Source organism: Cyprinodon tularosa, unplaced genomic scaffold (assembly GCF_016077235.1).
Source record: "Cyprinodon tularosa strain WSP-4 unplaced genomic scaffold, ASM1607723v1 ctg126, whole genome shotgun sequence".
In the NCBI taxonomy this organism is placed as follows: domain Eukaryota; kingdom Metazoa; phylum Chordata; class Actinopteri; order Cyprinodontiformes; family Cyprinodontidae; genus Cyprinodon; species Cyprinodon tularosa.
In genome coordinates this window covers 663837-675675 of record NW_024038070.1, presented here as the reverse complement: position 1 = coordinate 675675, position 11839 = coordinate 663837, and the positions used below count along the sequence as shown (strand labels likewise).

At 35.6% G+C, this 11839-nt stretch overlaps 1 protein-coding gene across 2 annotated transcripts; it reads left to right on the top strand.

Annotated features, from left to right (window-relative positions):
- Nucleotides 1-5123: 5123 nt before the first annotated feature.
- Nucleotides 5124-8877, top strand: LOC119777700 (cell death-inducing p53-target protein 1 homolog). Of its 2 annotated transcripts, XM_038276694.1 has the most exons (5): nt 5124-5263; nt 7205-7430; nt 7521-7667; nt 8200-8344; nt 8447-8877. In XM_038276694.1, the coding sequence occupies exons 2-5, from the start codon at nt 7220-7222 to the stop codon at nt 8550-8552; spliced, it is 609 nt and encodes a 202-aa protein (XP_038132622.1). In that variant the 5' UTR covers nt 5124-5263; nt 7205-7219; the 3' UTR covers nt 8553-8877. The 2 variants fall into 2 exon arrangements, with proteins under 2 accessions (XP_038132622.1, XP_038132620.1); XM_038276692.1 differs by having other exon boundaries at nt 7205-7667.
- Nucleotides 8878-11839: the final 2962 nt, after the last annotated feature.

Sequence of the window (11839 nt, the reverse complement as noted above, 5' to 3'; positions counted from 1 at the left end):
CTCTTTATAAGGTTACTATTTAATCATCATAGCAACAGGAGCTGCACCATGACCCCACCCTCAAGACTCACTTTAATAGAGATAGAAGAGGTTAAAAACATTATGTTGTGAAATTATAAGTCCTTTGAAAAATTCCTTATTTAAGGAATACTTATTTAAAAAAAGGATTTGGATAATGAGTACTTGCATACTCCTAAAATCTGGGACCTGCTATAACCTTCCAAAAATGTAATTTCTAAGCAAAGTGAATATTAATAAAAAAGAACAATAATCAGTAGTGTCTGCTGACAGGAAGTCATGTAATGAGTACCAAGGTCGAAGTTTTAAGGTGTGGCTGAGAAGAAAGGATATACAGTTCTGGTGAATGAATTTTAGACTTTGAATTAAATTATCAAATAAACTTTTAAGCATTTTTTTTTTCATTTAGAAATACCTCATATAACCACATTTTACCACAGCTAGATATGTTTATTCTGTTAATACATTACAGATATATATAGCTGATTTAGGATTAGGGTAACATTTACGCAGATAAATCTGATCAGGCTGAAGATAAAATAGATAGAAAAGAGATCTTTAAAATCACAATGCACAAATAAACAAAAAAAAAGAAAAGTGTTGTACAAATAAAATTGTGGACGTCTCCATGTTAGGGGAAATTCCTCCAATGAATAACATATAGCCCTCGTCAAGAAAAAGGATTGAAACAGAAACTATAAAGAATGAAGTAATTTTTCCTGAATGCAAACATTATTTTTTCTCTTTTTTTAAAACATCAGATTTTTAAAGTGAACTTCAACAGAACCTAATTAAATGTCCAATCATCCACATACACATTATAGAGTACATGAGGTATGATTAACAACTGATGTTGGGAATTTAACATAAAAATAAAAATATGGGCTGTTTTTGAGTTATAAAAGAAAGCTTGTCGTTGTGCCAGCTTACCAGAAAGTTATGAATATATTTAATAACTAGAAATGGGAGCTATAGTTAATTAATAGGTCATTAGAATCTAAGAAAAAACTGATTATTAATGAATAGTTAAAATAATTATAAATGTAATTTGCTTATTCACCAGGGTTATAACCTAGGGTTCTTAGTGTTTTACATAAAGGGGAGTGGTGGCCTAGTAGTTAGGGCATCCTGAGATTGTGAGTTTGATGCCCCACTACCACAGACTACCACTCTGGGTCCCTGAGAAAGACCCTTAACCCAACACAGCTCCCCAGGCGCCACACAATGGTAGCCCACTGCTCCCCCAAGGTGATGGGTTAGATGCAGAGAAGTAATTTCCCTCTGGGATCATTAGAGTATATAAAATAAAAAAATCTAAATAAAAAAATTAAAGGTTGAAGTCCTGGACTGGCTGTTAAGATCTAGTTCTCTTCTCCAATTTAGTAATTTAGACTATGGTATTTAGTATTTAGACTATCAGCAGAGTACTTTATCACCAAACCAAAGAAACCATCTCTGACTCTGACCTGAGTGAATCCCTCCATAAAATAACCACAAAAGACTACTGGTTAAAATTCAATGGTAGCTTAATTAGCTAAAAAAACACACAGCATTATTTCATCTAATAACTAACAAACACTAATGGACATAAGCACAAGTAAATAAAAGGAAACAAAAGGGACAAAATGGGTTCTAAGAGTCTGTTAAAGAGTTTCTGAGGAATATCCAAGTTTTTAGGCTAAATGCATTCAAAGTTTCCTTTAAAATAGTAGCAGATTAATGTGAATAACCCTGAAGCAGAGATATGAAATGGAATCAAAGCTTTTTGTGGAGAAAAGAAAAGTGCTTGTGGAGAAAAAAAGATTTAGAAGTGTAAACTAACAGTTTTTGCCCCATTTTGCTGTTTAATGTGGTTTGAGGTTAAAAACTCTTTAAGTTCCCCGCCTATATTCCATTTGGCTGTTATAACTAACACATAGATAAGTATATTTATTGATAGATTCATATTTGAGTTGTTATTACATTATTTCTTACACCCATGTCTAACTTAAGTTAACTTACGATAAGCATGGACTGACAGCAAGTCTAAGGTTATTTGGGAAATACAGTCTTTATCCAAAGAAAGAGCAGTTATGATGTTGTCCTACAAATATCCAGGATCATCCCTGCAAATAATTCCCATTGATCATAAAAATCCAAGGTTGATGAGATACGTAACCAAATACCATGGCCAACGATTAGACAGCTTTTGTACCTTATTTGTATCTAATTTTATTTTACAAAAATAAATAATATGTTTGGGACATTGATTCTTGAAAACCAGGTCTATCTGACTGTACAGTTGACGAATACAGCTGTGAGTGACTGTTTGTCTTATTATCAGTGTATCAGTTTTTATGAACCTGAGATTCAGAAGATAAAGATCAGGAAATATATGTTGTATAGGTGGAGCTAATAAAAAAAAAAGAAATCCAAAGATGTGAAAAGTTTTTGTAAAATGGAAGAACTGACTCACAATGTTTAATTGCTGGTTGAGGGCTGCAAACCTTTGTGAGGTATGATTGAAGCAGCATTATTTACCCTTGCTCACATTCTAACCATGCATCCATTGAGTGAAGATAATATGTTCTATGTTACGCTACTAAGTAATGGCAGTCTGGATGTATTTAAAAACAACACCATTCAGGTCAATTTTACACTTAGAGAACTTTTATTGTCATTTTGTATACATAGAGTGTATCCAAAACGAAACTTAGTTTAGCACAGCTTTTCAGACAGTAAATTAATATTTCCATTCCATAAATTGCAGCAGTGATCAAATGTAAACAGTGTAGAAAAAAACATGGTGCAAAAAAAACACATTGGTATGGAAGTTCTGAGTATTAATGAATATGGTGCAAATATCCAGAATTTTTGGTTTGATGTTATCAGTATGATGCATGATTTTGAGTTTTCTCAACAGTTCAGCAGTCTGATGACAGTGGGGAAGAAATAACGGGGAAGAAACTGTTTCCTCTCGAGAAGCCCTCTGTTAAAGGGTTGTACATGTGTAAACGCATGTCAGCGATGTGCAACTTCAGCATACCTTGAACACAGAGGAGAGATGATTGCACAGCAACTGATTCATAGACATCTGTTCTGTGGAAAATGTGCCTACTAAAAGTCAATGTTTTTGTGATTTGCATATTATCTGTGTGTGCAAAGACTTCATAAACGTCAGTTTAACTTAAGATGCTCCTTCCATCATCTCAACACTGACAGCTGCTGCCTTTAATCAGTAGATTCTTCCTTTCTCAGTGCTATACTGATTTGTTTTGCATGGTATAAGTTTTTCAAAAATGTTAGGATCTTACAGTCCTGCTTGTTTTTTTTGTTTTTTAATAGGTTCACCCTGTTAAATTATATTGCAAAATATATTTTATTTTTGTTAAATTTCTCGAAAAACTTTCATTTTTTAGCTTTACATCTGTTTTAAAGCCTGTTAAAGGCTGTCAATTTTCAAAAATATTGTCATGATGGGTACTCTGAGAGTGACCCAATTATGCAGAACACCACTGACGGACACAGGAATAAAAGTTCAAAAAGTTTATTTGGACACAAGCACACTGATAATACTGGTTCTGGTTCGGGCCTGGATACTGGTTCACCGGAGTCTGCGTGAGAGACAGTTCAGTTAGCGTTGCACGTTGGAGCTTGCTTTCTTGATTATTACTGATTGTACCTTGAGGGTTCTTGTGGTTAGCTTTGGGAAGGTCACTGTTTGATCTGGAGAGGAGTTGATCAGCAGAGTCCGCTTGCTGCTTCAGCGTCTTACATCTAGTACTGGGCAGACCTTGGCTTTGGGTTTTCCAGCTCTTAGTCCAGAGCTGCATGGAAGTTCACTGAGGTTCTTCAGGTTTGGCTCTGAGGGTCGGCTCGGCAGGTTAGCTCTTCCAGAGCTTCACAGAGGAGAAACTGGTTGCCTGGAAGATAGAGACAACGGTTAGAATCCTGGCTGGATTCAAAGTCACAAAGATTCACTGAGAGTCTAGGCTTAGGCGCTGACCAACTGGATCAACACTGCGGCGTTGAGGCAAGGTCTGAAGACAGCTTATATGGTGGATCCTCTGATGATCTGATGGGCTGCAGCTGTGCAGGAGGCTCACTCAGAAGGATCCACAGCGGACTCTGCTGGAGAAAGGTGGAACTTCTCCAGCTCCCAACAAATATGAAGTTTTAATACAATTTATTGTCCTTTTATTATAAACATAAAACTTTACATCTACTTTATTATATTGAAACTCCCTTGTCAAACCAAACACACCAAGCATATTAGCATATTAGCATTTAATTAAATTAACATTTTGATGTGTAAACCTTTCAGGTATTATCTAATTCATTAATTATCAAACATATTATATTTCATAATTGAGTCACTAGTTGTATGTAAAATTCCTATTTAAAAAAATGTTATCCAAATTCTTCAACATTGTAGATCATAAAAAGTAACAGCATAATTACTTTTACTAGTAACGAGTTACTTTTATTGAGGTGTAACTGAGCTACTTACTCAGTTGCTTTTTTGAAGAAGCAACTAGTAACTAAAACTAGTGACTTTTTAAAAGTAAGGTTCCAAACAACAAAGCTCTCAGAGTTAGAAAGGACATAGAATCTTTATTTAAAAAAAATTAATTGTTACTTTGATTAAAATTATGAATGTAAAGAATTTAATGCTTTTCACTATATTTAAAGATTTAGACTAGTATATTCTATTTTATTGAAAAGGCTGGAAAAATAAACATTTTGTGTATCACATTTGCATAGTTCCTTCTTGGTGGAAAAAGGTCAAACTGTCACAGCTTTATAATGAGAACTACATGAGAAAGTTGACAAGAAAGAAACAAACTGATTATTTGGGTGTTGTATTGTATCTATTATTAATTTATATATATATATATATATATATATATATATATATATATATATATATATATATATATATATATATATATATATATATATATATATATATATATATATATATATATATATATAAAGTGAATAAGTTTTTCTTCACTTGTTATAGCTGTCTAGCACTGAACGAAAGAAAAAGGAAAGAATGGCGGAAGCACCTGCTCACTTTTTCTAGGAAGTCGAATACATTGTGTAAAAGAAAGCAAAGAGGGTGCTGCTGCTTTCCGGTTAACAGCTAATTTTGCTCTCAGAGTTTCTTAATCTTCTCATCGCTCAGGACCAGGAAGACATAGCAGAGAAAAATATTTCCCTCTTCTCTTTGGTTGCTGTTTTTTTTTTTTTACGTTGAGTGGTAAGCTATACAAATTATATATTTTTAGCCAAATTCTTGAGCTTCTAATGTCATGTTCACTCAGTTTGCCGTGTTTTACTGCTGTTATATGCTGTTTTATATATATATATATATATATATATATATATATATATATATATATATATATATATATATATATATATATATATATATATATATATATGTATATATATATATAATGCAGGTAAACAAAAAAGCCATATAGTTATGTTAGATGGTGTTTTCAAATTAAGAATTTGACTTTGGTTTTAGCTGCTCACAGCACCTAGATATTAAATATAAATACACAAACTTAATTAGGATAAAAGTAACAGTATGCACATGTTAGAACATGAACACAGAAGAGAGACGATCGCAGAGATCCACTGATACATACACAGCGTTTCTGTCTACATGCCTAATAGACATGTTTTTGGACTGTGGGAGGAAACCACAGAGAACCCACAAATGCACAGGGAAAAAATGAAAACGCAATGCAAAAAGACCCTCGACCGCAAATCAAACCCAAAACATTCTTGCTGCAAGGCAAGAGTGCTACAAACTACCCACTATTCAGCCTTGGTTTTTAAATGGTTTTCATTTTTTCATGCAAATATCCTGAGATCCAGTCCTGCTACATTTTTTCCTCATATAGTGTAACTCCTATTTAATTCTATAGTATTGTATACAAATCTTTTGTTAAACTGCTTGAAAATTATCTTTTCAGCTTTATACCTGTTTTATAACCAATTGTGTGAAATATATAAAGTTCTAAAAAGAAGCATTTTTTAATTATAAACAAGAAACATCATCACATGTATATAATTATATTGCAACTCATTTGTTAAACCACACACACAAAAATAATGCTGATTAGTTTTCAATGTTTTCAGATAGGTAGACCTTTTAATAAACTATTTAATGCATTAAGTAATTACCTTACATTCCATAATTGGACCTCTAGTGGAATTCTATTCCATTTACACGAAAGTTTAGACTCTTTAACATTTTAAAACATAAAAAGTAACTACGCAGTTACTTAGTCTAGTAATGACTTACTTTCACTGAGCAGTAGCTGAATTGCTAACTCGGTTACCCTTTTGGGGAAGTATCTTGTATATATATAAAGTATAAAAGTATAAAGTTAGGTTAATTTGGTATTAAATTGCCTACCAAATTGGGTTTTGGTGTATGGATGTGTGTGTTCAAGAAAACCAATGCTTGTGAATTTGGCTAATGTTTTAATGTAAGTCCCTTGTGTGGTTATATAACAAGAAAAGCACTATATACCTTTCCTTAATTAACCTATTACTCTTCCATTTACATTTTCTTGTGGGATGTGCTAGCCTATTTATCATGTCACCGGTCCCAAACATTTCAGATTTTTTCAATGTACCAGGTTTTGAGGAGCCAACTAATGATTACTTGATTTATCAAATGTTTTTAAACAGAAAACTTCTAACATGCATTATTCTGGAATTTATTCTGACTTCAGATTTTCCCCGATCTAAAAGCCAAAGTGGCTGTGAATTTTAGATGACTCTTGTAATAAGATGAAAAACTTGAGAAATTAGTATGTTCCTTGTATTGTTTAAAAGCAGGGCAAAGGAAAACAAAAAAACAACAACAATAAATCTGCTTTGCCAACAAAAGACAATCAACACGTGGGTGGTAGTAACAGAGAATATAAAGATGTTCAGTTTCCACCAGTGTGACTGTTTCCACCTCTTTGGTTAGAGTGCATACTAGTTTCTCATTCCCTCGCACCATAGGTCTTCAGTTCAGAGTATTGTTAGACACATTTTCCATAAAACTTTCCACTCTCTTTTTACTCAAAAATGAAACAATGTAAATGGATCTAGTTTGCATTTTGTAAAGCACATGCTCTTACTTATTACAGATAGTTGTGAGCTATTAAACATATAAATATTTATTTCACAGGGGGGATTTAAGAAGATGGAAAAAGGCTCCCAACCACAGGAATCGGCTCCGCCCTATCCTGGTCCTCCCATTAATTATAACTTTGATGGACTTCAGCCAGGGATGTATGCTCAACCAGGCTCCTCTGCTCAACCAAGCTTCCCTGCTCAACCAGGTTTCCCTGCTCAACAAGGTTTCCCCGCTCAACCAGGCTTCCCTGCTCAACCAGGCTTCCCTGCTCAACCAGGCTACCCTGCTCAACCAGGTTTCCCTGCTCAACAAGGTTTCCCCGCTCAACCAGGCTTCCCTGCTCAACCAGGCTTCCCTGCTCAACCAGGCTACCCTGCTAACGCAGGCTACTCCACTCAACCAGGCTTCTCTGCACAACCAGCCTATACCACTCAGCCAGGCTTCCCCCCTCAACAATGTTTTCCACCTCAACAAGGTTACTCCACTCAACCAGGTTACTCTGCTGTCCCTACTGGTATGTCGTCACTTCTTAAATTGCTGAACTGATCTCTGTTTTCCATCTTCCTACAGCCCCATCAGATGGGGCAATGTTGTCCAGTAACATTCTATTGTATGGCAAACATATGCATCAAATCAGTTCCTGTATTTCTCAAAACAGGCGGCTGGACTATATAGTTTAAGTCACACTCACATGGTAACCTGTCATGAAACAGTTTCCATTTGAGTACTCAAAGTGGGTTTCTACATAACTGAAATAAGTCCGGAAGAATGGGACTGTTTGTGGTATTTGAACTTAACAGGAAGCTTTTGGTCTCAGTTTATTTTTGCCACACTTCATGTTTTAACGTCATGGTATGATTATTTGCATAAAAAGCAAATATATTATATCTAAATATCATTTGTGCTTTATTATTAATTTTAAGTCTTTTATGACTTTTTACTTTTAATGCAAATGATATATCTCTAACTACTGGTAAGTTGTTAATTCATTTGGAAAGATTATTTAAATATTTGCTTTTAATTCTTGTATGTTTTGTGTGTTTAAGTGTCTCATCTGGTAGTGGCACCTAGGCTAACTGACGTTCCTGGACCATTTTTGTGTCCTCACTGCCAGCAAACTGGGGTCACTCGCACAGAGCACACAGCGGGGCTGCTGACCTGGGCTACTTGTGCAGGGCTGGCTATTTTTGGGTAAAAACCTCAATATTCTATATCTTAATAGAATCATTTCCACCCTAATTTTATTTTACAAAACAGACAGACAAATAACAAAATCTAATTTCCCACATTCAGGTGCTGGCTATGCTGCTGTTTCCCCTTCTGCATCGATTCCTGTCAAGATGTGGAGCATCGCTGTCAACACTGCCAAAAAGTGGTCTTCATATACAAACGGATGTGAACCCAATCTGGAATGGGTCCAAAAAAGGCCCAGATTAATAGATTAAATGATAAATACATTTTTGATTACATTATAACAGCCTTGGGCCAGCCCACTAATGGGTTTTGGAGGGAATTAAATTTAATTTCCAATTTCAATTCCATTTGAAAATATGCTTTGTAAATTCAGTTAAATATAAACTGTACTGCTTCACGTGGTCAAGCATTTCAAAGACTTTGTGAGGAAACATTGTTTTCAGTCTCAATATATATATAAAAAAGTTTGTTTGCGTTCAGTTTTATTATCACATATTTAATGGAGGAAATGGATTTCATTTTTTTGTCATACTGATGAACACAAACGAACATGTTGTTTTTTTGCTGACCTGTGATGCTCTGATTCAGCAGGGTCCACTTTATTACGGTACTCTGACCTCCTGGAGCCTCATGTGCCTTCTTGATTTCTTAGATCTAATGTTTGTTTTTGTTTAGTCCTTCTGAGGTAAGAGCTGCTCCACAAAGGGGAGGGGACATATACCGGTAACTTGTAGCTGTCAAATCTAAACTAGCCCCAACTCTTTAAAAAAAGTTGTGACTGTATGTTACAGCCAACTTACAGTAGGATTGAGTGTTGAGCAAATTACAAACAAACAGGCTGAGGCAAAACGATAAGTTGAGGCTTACATCATTGTTTGGGGTTGAGTTTTGAGATGGTGTGTCCAGTCCTCCCCCTCTGAGTGCATCAGCTGTTACCAGCAGCTGTTGAGGCTGCTGGTAACAGGAAATGAGCAGAGGCCATGCCCTGCTCATTTCCTGTTCCCCTCCCCCTAGTAGGCTGTGCAGGAGCAAATATAGAGGGCGAGGCCAGGGGGACCATGGCCATCCAAGTCAATCACAGACAACCCCTGTGTAATTTGTTGATCCAATGTGGATGTAATTCAATGCCTCTAGAATAAGCAGTTCTCCTCTAAACCAGAGGGTGGCAGCAGAGACACCATTATGTGAAATGTCCTACTTTGACATTCTACCTGACTACAGGTAATAAATGTAACTAGAATTTTCTGATGTACAAATAAAATCCCAAGCGGGAACCTTTGTTATTGCTGTTTTTTTATATACCCCTAAATATGAGGCACAAGCAGCATCACAGGTTTTGGTCTCCTGGGGTTATTCAAGCTTAAAAATGACCATGGCCTGAACCAAATAGGGGTTCTGCAGCGAGGTGAACTTACTGAATACGGTACGTTATAATAAGCATTATATATCTGAACAGTGCAGGCAGTTACGAAAGTGCTGGACTGGCTTTACAAGAAGAAACAGCCTTTTTTTTTATGTTAAATGTCTTTTTAAATGTTTCTATTGTACTAAATGCTGCACATTGAATTGCAATCTTTAAGCTCCTAAGGGCAATACTTTATGTAGAGCTGAACTCTCATCATTCTATCAGTAATAGAAATTAAACTTCTTTTTTTTCTGTTTAGGGGCAACATTGTATGCCTTGTTGCTATATATAGTTTGGAACTTCATTTGGCGGAAGGAATTGTGCTATAACATATGTAGATGTACTGTTCAAACTTCTATAGAAGTAGTTTTTCCACAGAAATTGTGTAAAAGATCAGGGATAAAAAAAAAAAAAGGTAATAGAAGCTTTTAACCAATCCGATGGTTGAATAAACTAAGTAACTGGACAATAAACATTGCTTGTATAATTATTTATTCAATATCTAGAAAGAAAAAGGGGTTTTGTGTTTTAGTTGGTTGATTTTATGGTTTTCGATTAAAATGTGAGTCATTTTGATGAACTGATTACTGACACCGTAATTAATTTGATTAAAAAAAATTATAATTGAGTTTATTTGAGTGAATTTTAGTATAAACCAAAAACCGACAACAAAAATGCAGCAAAAAAATGACAAATACAGAATTCTTGGTCTTTTACAATTTTATTTTGTTTTTCATTGGGGAGAGTTTGTGTCTGGAAGTATTCTGTATAATTAAAAATTAAGCAAAACTGCTCAACCATTTGAATTTAAATATTACACAGAACCATAAATTAATCTAAAGAGCATTGATTTATAAATATGTGTATAGATTTATTGCAAGGGCCTGGTCTGTCTTTGATTTATTTGAAAAATATGGATGAGCGCATTAATATTACTAACGGTTTATCCTTAAAAGGATTTTGGAACATATTAGTTCTCAACCACCCCTAGGGCTGAGCATGTACAGGTGCTGGTCATAAAATTAGAATATCATGAAAAAGTAGATTGATTTCAGTAATTCCATTTAAAAAGTGAAACTTGTATATTATATTCATACATTACATACAAACTCATATATTTCAGATGTTTATTTTGTTTAATTTTGATGATTACAAATGACAACAAATGAAAATCTCAAATTCATCATATCAGAAAATTAGAATATTGTGAAAAGGTTCAAAATTGATGGCCCCTGGTGCCACACTCTAATCAGCTAATTCACTCAAACCACCTGCAAAAGCCTTTAAATGGTCTTTCAGTCTAGTTCTATAGGCTACACAATCATGGGGAAGACTGCTGACTTGACAGTTGTCCAAAAGACGACCATCGACACCTTGCACAAGGAGGGCAAGACACAAAAGGTCATCGCTAAAGAGGCTGGCTGTTCACAGAGCTCAGTGTCCAAGCACATTAATAGAGAGGCGAAGGGAAGGAAAAGATGTGGTCGAAAAAAGTGTACAAGCAAGAGAGATAACCGCACCCTGGAGAGGATTGTGAAACAAAACCCATTCAAAAATGTGGGGGAGATTCACAAAGAGTGGACTGCAGCTGGAGTGAGTGCTGCAAGAACCACCACACACAGACGTATGAAAGACATGGGTTTCTGCTGTCGCATTCCTTGTGTCAAGCCACTCTTGAACCACAGACAGCGTCAGAAGCGTCTTGCCTGGGCTAAAGAGAAACAGGACTGGACTGCTGGTGAGTGGTCCAAAGTCATGTTCTCTGATGAAAGTAAATTTTGCATTTCCTTTGGAAATCAAGGTCCCAGAGTCTGGAGGAAAAGAAGAGAGGCACTTCATCCACGTTGCTTGAAGTCCAGTGTAAAGTTTCCACAGTCAGTGATGGTTTGGGGTGCCATGTCATCTGCTGGTGTTGGTCCATTGTGTTTTCTGAGGTCCAGGGTCAACGCAGCCACATACCAGGAAGTTTTAGAGCACTTCATGCTTCCTGCAGCTGACCAACTTTTTGGAGATGCAGATTTCATTTTCCAACAGGACTTGGCACCTGCACACAGTGCCAAAGCTACCAGTACCTGGTTGAAGGACCA